The sequence below is a fragment of the Schistocerca gregaria genome, chromosome 3, assembly GCF_023897955.1.
Source record: "Schistocerca gregaria isolate iqSchGreg1 chromosome 3, iqSchGreg1.2, whole genome shotgun sequence".
Lineage (NCBI taxonomy): Eukaryota > Metazoa > Arthropoda > Insecta > Orthoptera > Acrididae > Schistocerca > Schistocerca gregaria.
Genome location: NC_064922.1, coordinates 568,212,596 through 568,229,800, shown reverse-complemented (window position 1 = coordinate 568,229,800; position 17,205 = coordinate 568,212,596). Strand labels below are relative to the sequence as shown.

Here is a 17,205-nt window from a genome sequence, read left to right as displayed (position 1 = left end):
ATATCCGATCAAATCAAACATGTGCTGTTGTTCCAGCGATTTACGTTATACGTACACACATCGAAAGTACGCTTACGTGCACATTTACACATGAACTCCCAATCAAACGTTTGTAGAGGTATCTTATTATGCTACAGCAAATGTAGATTATATAAATACATTTCTTTGGTCTATGACACAGTAAAAACACTTACACCATCGCATATTTCATTTATATAATAATAATCTACCATCAAATATACAGCTTTTCGCTACAGCATTACAATAAAGAGGATTTTAATTTCTTTTATTACTATATTAAAAGAACATTACACAGCAAAAAATGTGTACAATATCACCCACAACCGCCAAAAGAATCCTCAAGAGCTCATGTATATTTAGTTCGCTGACCAAACAAGCAGAAGCCCCTCCAAATGCTGTGTTTTGCGCATGCCTGCATACACCTCTTCTACTGCGCATGCATGGATAACAGCAGGATAGCGCAGTTGCTATTAGTAAGTTCATACGGTTTTTGTTTTAGGTTCTGTTATTGCGACTGCTATAAGTTTATTTAATGACTATCATTTTCTGTTTGTAGTTCATTGTAGCTATTTGAGTTTACTTATTATCATTTTGTCATTTTGAAATAATAACGCTATGAAATGGAGTGGTAAATGTAGAAAGCGGAGCATTTCCGACCTTTTCTTCTGTCTGGTTTCAATAAAGGAGTGACGACAGTGGAGGTACCCAGTAACATCTGCGCCGTGTGTAGGGATAACGCCACAGGACAAAGCAAGGCAAGAAAATGGTTTTCTTGTTTGAAGGATGATTGTTTGAACATTACTCTCCACGTTCAGGAAGACCTTCAGGGTTTGATGAAAATCGTTTAACCGATTTCATGCAGAATGACATCTCTAAAAGGAACCATCACAGAAGTTGGAAAGAAAAACATAGGTACAAAGAAGGTAACTGCGAAGAAACCATGCGTAACAGAAGAAACACTTCAATTTATCGATGAAACGAGGAAGTACAAAAATGTTCCGGGAAATTCAGGAATACAGAAATACAAGTCGCTGAGGAATGAAATAAATAGGAAGTGCAGGGAAGCTAAGACGAAATGGTTGCAGGAAAAATTTGAAGACATCAAAAAAGAAATGATTATCGGAAGGACAGACTCAGCATACTGGAACGTCAAAACAACCTTCGGTGACATTAAAAGGAAGCGTGATAACATTAAGAGCGCAACAGGAATTCCACTGTCAAATGCACACGACAGAGCGGATTGGAGGAAAGAATACACTGGAAGCCTCCATCAGGGGGAAGATTTGTCTGATGTGATAAAAGAAGAAACAGGAGTCGATTTAGAGCAGATAGTGGATTCAGATTTAGAATCAACATTTAAAAGACCTTCGGATGACTTAAGTTCAAATAAGACAATAGTGATCGATAACATTTCACCAGAATTCCTATGAAACGTCCCCTTATAAAAATTATACAAGATTGTGCTTAAACTGACACACAATATTTTTAGCGCAAAGCAATCTGACTTTCAAAAATCCCTACAAAAAATGGCCCTGACTAACATTAACCTATACCTTTCACAAATCACTTACCTCACCAAAAATCTTCGTTACTCGGACTACTGCGATACAGCGAGCGCCACTACTGCCAGCTAAATAAAAGATTCAAACTACGGAAGTCACTAACTACTGATAGGCACAGTTAGCAAATGAAAGATTTTAATAGAGAACAAACAATGTATTTACCTTAATAGTCATAATATATATATCAGTTCATGACATCCATTCTTACAAATTTCAAAACTCCGCCATCTCTCTCCCCACGTCCACCACTGCTGGCGGCTCACCTCCAACTGCGCAACGCTACGCGCTGTTAACATCCAGCTGCCCAACACTACAATGGCGAGTATTACAACAATGCCAACCAGCCACTGGCTGCACACAGCACAGCCAGTGATTTTTCATACAGAGCGCTATGTGGCGTTACCAATAAAAAAAACCTAACAGCCTACTTACATAGCCCCCATGCTCCCCACAAATATTTTACAAACTGTTTTGGGCACTGGCCGATAATGATTTGATAAAAATTTTCATTATTACAATAACAAAGATATCAAATGCACACACTTATTGATACAATGTTGGTCAAAAGCTAAAATTTTCTCACAGTCCATAAAGACAGTCCTGATCGATCATCAAAGTAAAATTACAGTGTTTTTCTCAAAGTCTGAGCAATAAAAGAAATTGCACTTGGAAGTAGTGGATTTCTAAGCAGTCTTGAAGAAGTAGTGTTGTCCTTCCAACGGAAAGACAGTGCTGACTCTTGACATGCAGACAGGTAATGGGCCACAGCAGAGTCAGTCGACGTTGAAGACTATCGGTAGTGAAACGTCCCCTTTGAAACATTATACATAACTGTGCTGAAACTGACACACAATATTTTTAGCGCAACGCAATCTGACTTTCAAAAATCCCTACAAAAAAATGGCCCTGACTAACATTAACCTATACCTTTTACAAATCACTTACCTCTCCAAAAATCTTCGTTACTCGAACTACTGCGATACAGAGAGCGCCACTACTGCCAGCTAAATAAAAGATTAAAACTACGGAAGTCACTAACCACTGATAGGCACAGTTAGCAAATGAAAGATTTTAATAGAGAACAAACTATGTATTTACCTTAATAGTCATAATATATATATATATCAGTTCATGACATCCATTCTTACAAATTTCAAAACTCCGCCATCTCTCTCCCCACGTCCACCACTGCTCGCGCCTCACCTCCAACTGCGCAACGCTACGCGCTGTTAACATCCAGCTGCCCAACACTACAATGGCGAGTATTACAACAATGCCAACCAGCCACTGACTGCACACAGCACAGCCAGTGATTTTTCATACAGAGCGCTATGTGGCGTTACCAATGAAAAAAACCTAAACAGCCTACTTACACCTAAAATAATTGGGGCAAGTGGCTACAAAACGACTATTCAAGTTCCGATGACGGCAAGAGCTGACAAGTGCGAGAATTAATGTACAATCAGCTTACCATGTCATGCATCCAAGTTGCTTACAATAATAATATACAGAAGAATGTAAATGAAAATTGAGGATGCGCTAGTGGCCGATCACTTTGGCTTTAAGAAAGGTAAAGGCAGGAGAGAGACAATTCTGACGTTACGGTTAATAATGGAAGCAAGAATAAAGAAATATCAACACACGTTCATAGGATTTGTCGACCTGGAAAAAGCATACGACTATGTAAAATGGTGCAGATGTTCGAAATTCTGAAAAAGGTCGGGGTAAGCTATAGGAAGAGACGTGTCATATACAACACATACACAGCCAAGAAAGAATAATAAGAGTGGACAACTAAGAACGAAGTGCTAGTATTAAAAAGGTGTGAGACAAGGATCTAGGCTTTCGCCCCCGCTACTCAGTATTTATACGGAGGAAGCAATGATGGAAACAAAAGAAAGTTTCAGGAGTGGAATTAAAATTCAAGGGGAAAGGGTATCAACCACACGATTCTCTGGTGACATTGCTGACCTGAGTGAAAGTAAAGAAGAATTACGTGATCTGATGAACGGAATGAACAGTCTAATTGAAACGTCCCCTTTGAAAAATTATACAAGACTGTGCTTAAACTGACACACAATAGTTTTTAGCGCAACGCAATCTGACTTTCAATAATCCCTGCAAGAGAATGGCCCTGACTAACATTAACCTATATGTTTCACAAATCACTTACCTCACAAAAATCTTCGTTACTCGAACTACTGCAATACAGTATATATATATATATATCAGTTCTTGACACCAATTCTTACAAATTTCAAAACTCCGCCATCTCTCTCCCCACATCCACCACTGCTGGCGGCTCACCTCCAACTGCGCAACGCTACGCGCTGTTAGCATCCAGCTGCCGCTGCCCGACACTACAATGGCAGACAACAATGCACACTAGCCACAGACTGCGCACAGCACAGCCAGTGATTTTTCATACAGAGCGCTATGTGGCGTTACCAATAAGAAAACCTAAACAGCCTACTTACATAATGAGTACAGAGTATGGATTCAGAGTAAATCGAAGAAAGACGAAGGTAACGAGAAGTAGTGGAAATGAAAACAGGGAGAAACTTAACGACAGGATTGATGGTCACGTGCTGGATGAAGATAAGTTCTGCTACCTAGGCAGTGAAGTAACCAATGACTGACGGAGTAAGGAGGACATCAAAAGCAGATTAGCAATGGCAAAAAGGGCATTCCAGGCCAAGAGAAGTCTAGTAATACCAATATCGTCCTTAATTTGAGAAAGAAATTTCTGAAAATGTGCGTCAGTAATACAGCATTGTATGATAGTGAAACATGGACTTCTGGAAAACCGGAACAGAAGAGATTCGAAGCATTTGAGATGTGGTGCTACAGACGAATGTTAAAAATTAGCTGGGCAGATATGGAATGAGAAGGTTCTGCGCAGAATCGGAGAGGAAAGGAATACGTGGAAAACACTGATAAGGAGGAGGGGCAGGACCATAGGACATTTGATAAGACATGAGGGAATGACTTCCATGGTGCTAGAGGGAGATGTATAGGGCAAGAACTGTAGAGGAATCCGTGGCGGGCAGTATCAAACCAGTCAGAAGGCTGATGAGCCCCCTCCCCCCCCCCCCCTCAGCTCCACTTTGTGTGCTCGATAACTAGGATATGTGATGAACTGTGGTCCTTCCCCGTCATGCGACATTTGTATGCAATGTGGTATGTTAAAAAAGTGGTGCATGCACACTGCATTCTTTAAGACAAAATTACAAAAATCGCTAGGGTGCCATATGACCATCTCTGATTGCTCGTCATCATTTTTATCGCGAACAACACCGATCATTGCTATCCTGTATCGTAACTGGTGTCGAGAAATGTTGTCTTTAACCTAACAGAAGGAAAAGAAACGAATGATTAAACTGTAACAAAGCAGCAACTCTCCGTACAAATACCTGTACTTCTCCGAAAAAGATTGATATGCATCTGGTGTAACAACGACCGAATAGTGTCCTACGAATTGCTTCCCCGTGGTGTAACCACTAAGTCTGAAATTTATAGGCAACAAATGAGTCGTGTTGCAGACGCAGTCCAAGAACACTTACCAGGAACACTGATGAAGTGATGCTACTCCACGATAGCTCCCCCTCGCTTCTACTAGACTGCCGAAAGCACTATACAGGAGTTGGGTTGGGAAATCATTCCGCACTCAGCTGATATTGCGTCCTCAAATTTTCATCTTTTCCGCTATCAAACAACATTCAAGGAGCCATTTCCGGATAAAAATGGACGTCGAACATGGCTTGACGAGCTCGTCGCCTGACAACCATGTGATTTCTAAAGGCACAGGATCACATGATCAAAGAGTTGCCCCAGTGTTGGCAAACTGTTGTAAATATTGAGGAAGGATCTATCATTGACGACTGAAGTCTGTTACATGTATCTGCTGTGTGCATGAAACTACGGACTTCAGCACCAACACAATAGTTCTATGCGATTCTACTGAACTATAATATTCATCTTCTTCGGTACAAGGAAGCCAAGCGCGATTGGAGTACTGTGGGCTTCGCACTCTGTGCTTAACATGCAGTTCAGAATAAATTATATTGTGTCCTTTTGTTCGACGGCACCACGCGTTCATGTGACTCTCTACGTCTGACGTAAGTCATGGTAGTGAAGTTTCGTATGTGTGTGTGTGTGTGTGTGTGTGTGTCAGTTGGTTGTACGGAATCATTGCAGTAAAATGGGTCCACATGAAGACACTACTGGCGGTAAGGATCTATCATGTTGCTACGTGTCCATGATCACTCCTCGAATGAAGCTGCCCGAGTTGTTGATGTACCAACAGGAACTGTCTTACGTGTCTGTCAGGAATGGTATGATAATCGTTGCCATAACACGGCCTAAGAGCAGCAGTCGTAAAAAGATTTAAACCAACAACGGGCCACTCCATGTTAAAGACAATTTTTTGCAGGCCCCACAGGAATTGCTAGAAAATGGAGGTCCATCTCAACCAGTTCCTAGGGGCGAACATTGCAGAGGAACTGATAAGGAGGCCGGTACCTAGCGAAAGACCACTGGTGATAGCGGCACATGAAACTCACATATTAAGTCGGCCAAGCAGCAAAGAAACTGGTCAGTAGTTGACTGGAGGCATACTATGTGATCCGACCTGTCCAGTTCCGCCTTTTAATGATACAAGGATTACGGATGCACTGACAGTCCGGTGAGGCTTGTAAACCACACTGTGTGGAGGATATGGTTCGTAGTTATCTTTTGTATTTGGGAGGGGTGTGTTTTCCGTACCTCCTAGGTACACTCGATTCAGTTTATCGTGAAAATAACTTATGATGTTTATTTCAACATTCTCGGTTAAAAACTGTTGCTGTCTTTCCTACACCTTCGTGGTGAGTGTGCTGTCGACAGTCCAGTCGTCCTGACTTCCAAAGCGGTAACAGCCGTGTTCATAGGGCTGCACCGTACGTCCATCTCTTGACCAAAACTCAGGCACCTTATCATACTGAGACTGGATAGCTGCACCAGCCGATCTTGATCACTGCAAATGTCTGGGAGTGTATGGAACTGTGTATGAAACAGCAATCAGTGACCCTCTATTTGGTACCTTTACAGGTGCGAACAGTCTATAAAAAGCTTCATCTGGGTACAGCATATAGTACAGAATACGTGCAGAAACACATGGACTCACTTCCTCACCGAATGGAGGCCTTTATCAGTTCTCGAGGCGATATTACATGCTATTAACGTGATGTTTCCTTGGGGTTAATATTTTTTGGTGTGCTTGGAGTCTGTACGAGTTTTTTCGTAGGTTGTAAATGTTCTTATCAAGCTTCAGAAAAGTACCCATTAAAACCCCCGGATCCTGGTGGCAATCCCTAGTTCTCTCGAGATTCTTCACATCGATCAGTAAGGCGAAACAAACATGGTTGCCATATACTTGGCCATCGTCGTCAGTTCTCACAAGAACACCAACAACACGTCAATTTTATGAGAACTGTTGTATATTTTCTATATATGCAAGGCCTAACCTTCGGTGACTTACAAAAGTGTTATTCGTGGAGAGCAGTTATGGTGAACTAGAAGGACGGTGACACAATACTATAGATCATCTATCATCCATCTCTGTTCCCAGTGCATTAGTTAGAAATTAAACATGCGAACTCGCTAATTTCAACTATGAAAAAAAGACAAGATAACTTTTCATCCACTTTAAAATGGTCAACTTTCCAGCAGACGACACTTCTCGGTTTCAACAAGGTAGCAACAGAATGGCCGATATAGACTTAAACGTTTATGCAACATAGTTGGTTGAACTGTTTAACAACTGTTTCCGTTCGATCATAGGCTTCCAAGAGTCCGTTGTACTATAACTTTTATTGTGATTCTCAGCACGTTTATACCGTCGAAAATCGCTAATTTTTTACACAAGCTGCCATGATCACATAATTTTCAAAAGTATTAGTTTAACTTCAGTTCCATCTACCAAATTTAGAAATGGAAAAAAAATTCGATTCCTTCTGTAATAGACGGCCAGTGTGGCCGAGCGGTTCTAGGAGCTTCAGTTTGGAACCACACGACTGCGACGGTCGCAGGTTTGAATCCTGCCTCGGGCATGGATGTGTGTGCTGTCCTTAGATTAGTTAGGTTTAAGTAGTTCTAAGTTCTAGGGGACTGATGACCTCAGATGTTGAGTCCCATAGTGCTTAGAGCCATTTTTAACCTTCTGTAATACGACGAGATAACAATTTCTATTAAAAAAAACAATATTAAAAACAAGATATAATAGAATTATTTTTACAAAAGCAAGCTAAAACAACAAAAAAGGCTAGATGTTCATCGAGGCAGGAATTGTTTTAAAAAATTCGAAGTATCGCTTTCTTGCTTCATATGCGTATACAGCTATATGATAACGGTCTTTCGCAAACATTTCTTGTTTCCGTGTTTAGCGAAATTCCACGACATGTTGATTTCTCCATATATCAAGTAACTTAGGTGGCACTTTAGACAATAAACTAAATGGCCGGGGTCGGGGATAGAAGGGGGTGGGTGGTGGGGTGAGGGGTACCACGCGACGCGTCGTCCTCTGCCAGTCCATCTGCTATCGCAAATATCATACACTGCCTCTCAAATGACTGAAATACAAAAATGTAGCACGCACAAAGACCTTGTTCAACGTACCAGGGCACGTGCATGCTGAGGGTTGTGGTAATAGTGATTCATCTGTCACCGTTAACGGCAATCAGAGAGCACTCAGGATGACCACATATTCGCGGTGTGGTGTAATTTTTAAACATTAGATGTACTTAGTTTGAAGGTGAATAATGTTGCAACATTCACTCTAGGTTACAACCTTGCTCCGTCGAAGAGTTCGCACTTCTTTTGAACAACTTAAGCCTTGTAAGCTTGCGTGATGCTGGATAGACGTATCGACGAACTACTGCTCATGTTGGGCACATTGTATCGATGCCGTATCACTGCTGTATGCGGTGATCTGTGAAACCTTCCCGCGCCCTGTGCATCAGGTTCTGGACATCCGCATGGAACATGCGGGGCACATGTTGCACCTGATATATCACCGAGAACCACTGGGAACCGTCTGCTTGCATCGGCATTAAGATCACATGTCCTCAGGCCGCGCTATTACCTCATTTTCTCTCGTGTCAGAAAGTCGACTGGGGAGTGGAAGGCATTTTGTTCTCCTCAGTGATGAGAGTAGTTTCTGTCTGTATGCGAGTCATGGATGTACTCGCGTACGGCGCACGCCTGTGGAGAGGCCTATTCCGAAGTGCGTTTTCCAACAAGAAACGGATCCCACCCCAGACTTCATGAAGTGGGTTATTATCAGTTACGACTTGCTGTCATATCTGGTGTTTATGCTGGATAAAGTAACCAGTGCGTGCTACGTTGCACAGATTGTTAACTCCGTGCTACTGCTATTTCTTCGACAGGAAGGTGATGTGCTGTTTTAGCAGGACCACACTCCTTCACATACGACTGTTGTGGTGCAATGTCCTCTTAATGATGTACAACAACTGCTCTGTCCTGCTAGATGACCAGTTCTCTCGCCAGTCGAACACGTACGGGACAAGGTGAACGGGGAACTTATTCGTTCCTCAGAGCGTGAAAGAATTTTGAGAATCGCAAAAATAAAAAAAAAGAGATGTAGGACGAAGGACGCTTGGGACACACCATCGTAGGATGATATTCGACAGCTCTATGATCGTTTGAATGCGAGAAGATACGTGTGAGTTGCCGTCAGAGGGAGGGGGGAGCGGGAGGGGTACACTGTAGGTGATTCGAATGTTTGGGCACCTTTTATTGACATGTGTGTTTCATTTGGTCTTAATTTTTTATCATATACTCTACAGCGATAAATTATATCATTTATCAATGCAATAACATTGTCGTTGTGTATGTTCTGCTTTCCTTCCCACAGTGTTTGTCTGAGTCATATAATGTCTAAGTACCTTGCTTTTTCTTCAGTTTCACGGGTTCATCCCGTGGTACATCTAGATGAGTGCTTTGAGACAATTCCTTTTAGTGAGCTCTCGTGAGGGGATGTGGGCGAATATCGTCCACTACAGTACCAACATACACATAAGCTCCTGATTTCTAGCCTCGTGTGACCAGATGAATTTCATTCCCTGCCAAATATTACCCTAAGCATTACCTTGGATTAGTAGCTCGTGAGACAAACCGTTGACAAAAGTTCTTCCGACGTCGGTTATTGCCTAGCGAAAGTTGACTATGATATGGATACATAAACTGCCCGTGTCGTTGTACGGGTTGCCTCAGACTGTACACACTGTATGGCGACTTGTGCTGGTGCCTGCTTCTTCTGGGAGCTCAGGTGTATCTCCAATCTTCACTTGCAGCTCCGGTCTATCTTCAACCTTCACTTGCAGCTCCGGTGTATCTTCAACCTTCACTTGCCGTGCTACGAAATCTATTTTAGCATCTCGACAACAAACAGCACTAAAGGTTAAACAAAATGATGGAGACATTATTTGCTCTAGAAATAGCTCCAACCTCAGTCCTTTGGATTATTGTCTGTGGAGCCTCCTTACCGATACACCTTCTTCAAGTCTAAACATTAAGCTCCTTGTTATATGCTCTCTAATGCTATTATGTATTAATTTGTGTGCAACATCAATGTTATCGTGATCCAGTTTCGTATCTATTACACGGAAGTTGTTTCTGTCTTTTTTTTAGTGGTTCGCAATACCCGACTCAACCTATCTCTCGTAGAAACGACAGGGCGACAGGCAGATCGAACGTCTTTCCTGCTCTGAACTTTATCTCAACAGAACACATTAAATTAGGTTTCTTAAACATCTATAGGAAAAACACCTACAGTTGCATTGACTACTAAGAATCAGAATCATTTACAACCATAATACTGTACCAGCTTGAGTAATAGCAAACAGATTAAATACAATAATAGAAACTGTAACTTAACAATAAATGAGCTAAAATTCTTTTTCGAAAGAAACTTTAACATTTACAGTACAAAATGGAAGTATATTCCGAAAATCATGTAAGAAAATTACTGTACCGCCGGATAGTGGAGCAGCGCAAGGCATGCAACAAAGATAATCAGACAAAAGTGTTCTTAAGTATTGCGTGCTGTACGGTACAAATAGTCAGTGAGAGCCTTTATGAAATTGACATATCTTAAATCTTCTAGTGTGTGACCAGTACAATAACCAACTCTGCCTGCAAGGAGTAAGATTAATAACCATTCAGTTGGCCGTACCGCACATGCATAAACACATTTAACTAAATTATTCTAGTAATTAATCAGTTGGGAAATTAGTCGGTTAACACTTCAAGAATATACAAGAGCTAAAAACAAAAATAAAAAAAATAAAATGAGAGCTGCAGTAGGAGCGCAATGATTAAGCGTCAAATAAATACATCGACGTGTTACGCAACCCTGTCTTTGCAAGGCGTAGTGAGCTCTGAAAGACGAGGACCACCTGCACCCGGCTGCGCGTTTGGTCGGTCGCCGCCTCGGATCCGCTTTCGGAAGCTGCACCTGCTGCATCAGTCAGGTAGATTTCATTCAAGTCCCACCAAAGGAAACGCAAATGGTAGCCTAATTAACAGAGAAATACAGAACTTAGTATAGAAATTAGGCCAGGCCTGTAATATAGACCAAATGTCGCCGCGCGACAGTGGAAATTACAGCAGCAAGAAAAACAAGTAAATACCTTTTCAGTAAGTTAACGGAGTCAAATCAATGAAACTTATAAGGCTGCAAAAATCTGCAAACAGGTCCTAATACACTTACCGACCATGAAGTTCGACCGCGAACCACGAATTGTACCAAACTCGCACGATATGGTGAGGGGTAAACCCAGTAATAGCGCCAAGCTGCACCCCAAGCTAAGGTATTCGGTTGGCGAACCAGCCCCTGACTAATAACAGACAGAACATAACCTTTTAAATACCATTACATCCACTTATAAGATAGTAGTAACAGAAACCAAATAAAGCGCTCACTGAAAGATACTTAATAATTAAGGGGCCCCACACCGCAAACACACTAAAACAAAAAAAGTCAAACCTAATAGTACACCCAACAGATAGAACTGTGTGTTCCAGTAATAGTACATGCAGTATTGTGACGCATGAAATGAACCGATTTAATATTTAACTGCTGCAGCCATATATCCGACGCCTTACAGTGGTATAACACTCAGACTGGAGCATTAAATAAAGAAACAAATTCAGTAGGTTTACAGGAGCGCGCACACAACTTTATTTTGCCTAAAGACATAAGAATGGGATCAATAACCAGGTATGGAACTAGGGGTGAACATCGAACGAACAATCAAAAAACTACCGAACCAATCCGTCCCAGTAATGGTACAGGAAATGGCAATTACAGCTAATGCCGATGTTCGTCTCACTCGCGTTTGATAAACCAGATCGAAAGCTCACCACACATATCCGTACAAAGATCCAGCAAGGAAAGCGAGGAGCTGACACATAATTTCAACACAGCTGTGGTTCGCCTCCAGCCTCCAGTTCCGGTCGGTCGCCGAAGCTCACACCAAGCCCCTCTCCTCGGTACGCGCCCCACACGTCCAAAGGTTAGCAGCCGGCCCCAACATGGTAAAAATGGTTCGCAATTGAGGAACCCGTCTGAGTGTCTCTCCTTGGTATCGCTGCTACGCTCAGCACTGGTGACTGTCAACAGCTGAACTTGTACCAGAAATCAACTGCCGGTTCACACCTCGCCTCGCCACTAAACTTTGCCGCCTCACCCTGAGCAAACTGTTTCACCTTCCCGGTCTCACTGTCACTGCCCTCGCGCCTCCGACCTCCTCGCGAATCACGCCCTCCTAAGCAAAGATGTTCTAATAGAGACCGTGGCATGACCTGTCGATCACACAACGGATCATTTAGGTTTTCAGCATTTCCGGATTATTTCATTTCCAAGAGATTTCTCAGACGTATGACTGTTTTACTATACCACTCTTAATGTCATTCCATTGGTTTGCCACACTCGCAACTCATATTCTGCCAAAGAAACTTCTCGCTAGGAGTGACAACTGACTCAACAGCACTATGAAGATCTGTAATTCCTCAGCCAATTGCACTCAGGGAACGAAACGGAATAATTAACTTGCAATCTACATTCTAGAATAGCATACGTTATGAAAGAATTACTGCAGGGAACTCGTTTCTTGGGGTAATCCAAAATCTAATTCACATACTTCAGATGTTCATGACTTTTTTAACGTAGAAATCATGATTACAGGGGAATGTGAAAATTACACTAGGGTGATACTATACTATATTAAAGATAGTGGAGATAATTTTGAAATGGTTTCGGGCTAGATATTAAGACTACTTAGATATTTAATTTTGAGATAGTTTTGGGTGAGATTTTAAACGTGTTTAGTGCATAGAGCAAGAACTGGAAACTTAGTATACATAATACCGAAGAGAAAGGCATTATGTATCATCTTCGATAGGTCTAATTTAGTCTATAAGAAACAAAAGTGGGAAAGAATACAGTTAACATGAACGAAGGGCAATGATGCTGAATGCAATGAAAAGAACAAACAAGAACTTAAAATTTTCTTTTTAGTTTTTGTTCTGAATTCTATTGAATTCTAGTTTTAAAAGAGTATTTTAGGTACTATAAAGGTTATAAAACGGAAGGCTGTACAGGTTTTCACCAGCCAATTGTCGCATTAGCAGCACAGCAGAACTTCATTCGATGAGGAAAAATACTCTCACACAATTTCATCTGTGACATTATCTCTCTCCTGCTTTATTAACTCTATAGAAGCTTTTCTGCAAATATTGTTAAAATTGCACTTTTGGGAAACAGCGTATTAATGTAGCGTTGAAATGTATTGCTCAGAGGTTAGACGTTACTTCCAGAATAAATGTCCGTGGAACATTTAACACCACCGGACACGACTGAGGCCAAACCACTTTTTTAGACGTGGGAGTCCAGCAAGATATGTAAGAGAGCTTCAGTGAGTTTTGAAATGTGAGTGATAGAGGTTTTGGCAGAAATGAAATTGTGGGATGGTCATCAATCATAACCGTATAGTACAGTACACGATAAATTTATACCACGAGAAAGGTAAGGTCTCACCTGGCGAGAGCTGGTTCGTAACACACTTTCAGTCTGCCATGAAGTTTCAAAACAACGCAGACGCAGAAGAACAGCGACAGATTCATTTTATGTAATATACAAACATGTTTCCTTGGGCTTTTTCTGAGCACTCCGCTAATAAGCTGCTCAGCAATTAACAAGAAAATTTGCACGTGAGATATGTGGGAAGTAAGCTACGGTGCAATCTTCTAGGAAAGAGCAGTTCTCAGGAAATAAGGTTTAGAAATGAACATCAAACGTTGCTAAACGTACACCGGTAACGGAGATAAGAACAGCTTCCTCCTCAGATAACGGCCAGCTGTGGGCTGGAAAACATCGTGGCCGCATTTAAACTGTCGCATTGCACAAAGAACTTGAATTAGTACAACCATTGTCATTTGCAGGCCTTCGTGTAGTTGCCGAGACAGCGACGTTGAAAGCAAAGCACTGTAACGAAGAACGCAAGCTGGTGGCGGTAACAACGCGTTAGCTATGCAGCTGAAACTGTCAGTCGCCGGCGTGCTTGCCGTCGTTGGATTTATGACACAATGCAAGGTAAGTTGTTGCATTAGTAGTGGCAGCATTGATAGAGAACAACTGAATATTCCGTCGGGTCTTGCAGTAAACCTAGCCTGTAAAACGAACTTATTACCGAAGTAGCGAAAAGTCGAAAACGGCTCAAATAGCTCTAAGCACTATGGGGCTAAACATCTAAAGTCATCAGTCCCCTAGACTTCGAACTACTTAAATCTAACTAACCTAAGGACATCATACACATCCATGCCCGAGGCAGGTTCAAATGGTTCAAATGGCTCTGACCACAATGGGACTTAATATATATGGTCATCAGTCCCGTAGAACTTAAAACTACTTAAACCTAACTAACCTAAGGGCCTCACACAACACCCAGTCATCACGAGGCAGAGAAAATCCCTGACCCCACCGGGAATCGAACCCGAGGCAGGATTCGAACCTGCGACCGTAGCGGTCGTGCGGTTCCGGAATGAAGCGCGTAGAACCGCTCGGCCACAGCGGCTAGCGCGAAAAATCGTGAAGATTCATTATCGAATACCGTTACCGAGTGAAAGATTAAATCTGAGAACTGACAAGCTGTAACTCTCAGTCTGGTTCAGTTCGTAAGAGTATTTTCTATGAAGTAAACGAAAATATATTAAAAGTTTCTCTTCCGGTGCAGATTGCTATAAAATTTCCGTGAACGGTACTCAACATGTTTTAAGTTCTGTCAACAGCACTAAGTTTTATAATGAGATATAAAGGCACATATTTCCTGAGGCCGTTGTGCCGAAATGTCGAAAACTTACCGCCAATAAATTTTGGGCTGTGGTCCCGCCACGATGTCCTGGTGCACTGTCAGAGAGGCAGAGTAATACGAAAGTGTCCTGTGCGCATGCGCTACTCGAGTTGCGAAGACCTTCCGGCAAATATCGGTCGACTCGTTATTAGGGTATGTAATGCGCCAATGAGTTAAACAATAAAGTACTCCACCACTCACATTTTCTCACGCGTAGTACGTAGCATTCCAATAATTCATTCCCACTTCCAAGTGTTGTAGGAGTTTACATTACCATTGACGGCTTGGTGCGTGGTGTTCTGCTTCTCTTCCGGTGTAGTCGTCTTTTTAGAATATAAGACCCGGTGACTCCTGCATTCCGCAGAAATTCCCATATTCGAAAACCATCGTTCCCAATACTTGCTGTAACGGGAAGGTGAAATCTACACATTGTTTGCTTTAATGTAATGCACAATACTGTGATCAAAAAAATAAGAATGGCATTAATATAGCTGGTTGGTCGCGAAATAACTGTCACATGATGTTTCTGGATCCTTTCATAATTCATTACGCGTTTCGGTCTCTGCCCATCTTTGGATGATAGCTGGCTGTTAGCAGCACACATGTTTACTTGAAATCTGTGTGCTGCTAATAGTTGGCTGTTAGTAGGACACACGTTTAACTGAAATCTCATTTTGCTATGTTGAACTGTAAAAGTTATGTCGCTTTTGACGTTACAGGACAACTTTGCCAAAGTTGTATGTTCACTTTGTATAAAAGTGTAATCTGAAGATGAGGAGAGCCTGAAACGAGTAGTGAATAAAAAAAATGGTTCAAAAACTTTCTGTCACTATTGTTTTGCTACCAGCTAAATATTTTAAAGCCTTTTATATTTTTGTGATTAGAATGGTCGCACGACTGTTCCACGACTTTCAGTCACGTCTACGATACTGTAAGACCATAAAAACACGCTTGCACAGGAAGACAAGAAGATCAACACACACGAAGACATCACTTACAGTACACATTTCAAGTAGAGAGGATCTTGTCTTTATTGTTCTGTTTACGTAAATTGTCAATGCTACAATACCTTATGTTCTTATTTTCTGTGTTTTTTCACACAGGTACTAACTGATTCACATGCCTTTTACCCTTCTCCATCACATTTCGCAAGGTACTTCAACTATGGCAACACTACCTTGAGTTACTGAGTTTATTTGTATTCCATTTTATATTACAACCCATGAGAATTATGTTTGCTAATGATGATGGTATTCATGTGGATGATATCCATTAAAAAACTTAGACTCGATGAAGTTTTCTTGATATACAGTACAAATTACGTTGTTCTTAATATCTACAAACGCAAAGATATAAACTGAATGGGCACATATTGTTCGGAATTTTTTAAGCAGCTGATTCGGCCCTTTACTTCGGCCTCCTTAGTGAGTATCAACGTGCGATGAGACATTTTTTCCTTCACGCCAAGCCCTCTACATCTTACCGAAAATTATTTTGTAAGGAGATGCATTTGTGGTGCATACTGTAACTAATTTATGTAGCGTACAAATTACAATAAACTTCCAGGAAGCAGAATATATCTAAAGAACTTGCTAAATGTTATTTTCTCCGATTACCATATTCGTTTTGGACGTTGTGCGAGTCTACCCATTTTTTCTGTTTAATGTCTTGCAAATTTGACTGTACAACTTTTTTCTCAGTACTCGTTATATTTTATATTTCAATTTTATATTTCATTCGATTATCATGTAAGTGAGGTGAACAGGTATCTTAACCCTACGTCTTCTTCAAATACTTGAATGCCCTTTGTTCTATGTTTCCATAAACTATACGATAATTCTACAAACAAGCACGTTGTTAAAAGGTTTGGGACGGAATGAGCTTGATGTTATCCCTCCGCTTCGAAAATTAACATTGTTCCACCACTGCAGTCTAATATACATATTCCTTGAACAATACAACACAAGTACTGCGTCGAGCCAACGTTCGTAGGCAGCGGTACCAACAGTCAAAATATGTGCTTCACATTGTACTGCCACTAACATCCAAAGCGTATGAAAGAGTAGTTAAGGTGAGGTTTTTCAGAAGTTTCAGAGAATAAAGAGCATTTCTCTGGCATAAAACGCAAAAATGGGAGGTTGTTACTGTAGCTGCCTCCCATTAATAGGATGGAAATGTTTTGCATTTTACGCCACAGACGTGCTCTTTTTTTT

At 41.3% G+C, this 17,205-nt stretch overlaps 1 protein-coding gene across 1 annotated transcript in view; it reads left to right on the top strand.

Moving 5' to 3' along the window:
* The window catches only part of LOC126356216 (juvenile hormone esterase-like), a 119,375-nt gene that overhangs the window by 1,916 nt on the left and 100,254 nt on the right, over positions 1–17,205 (top strand). Inside the window, exon 2 of the mRNA XM_050007028.1 lies at positions 14,085–14,235. Coding sequence (XP_049862985.1) covers positions 14,173–14,235 — 63 coding nt within the window. The 5' untranslated portion in view covers positions 14,085–14,172. The remainder of the gene's footprint in view (positions 1–14,084; positions 14,236–17,205) is intronic.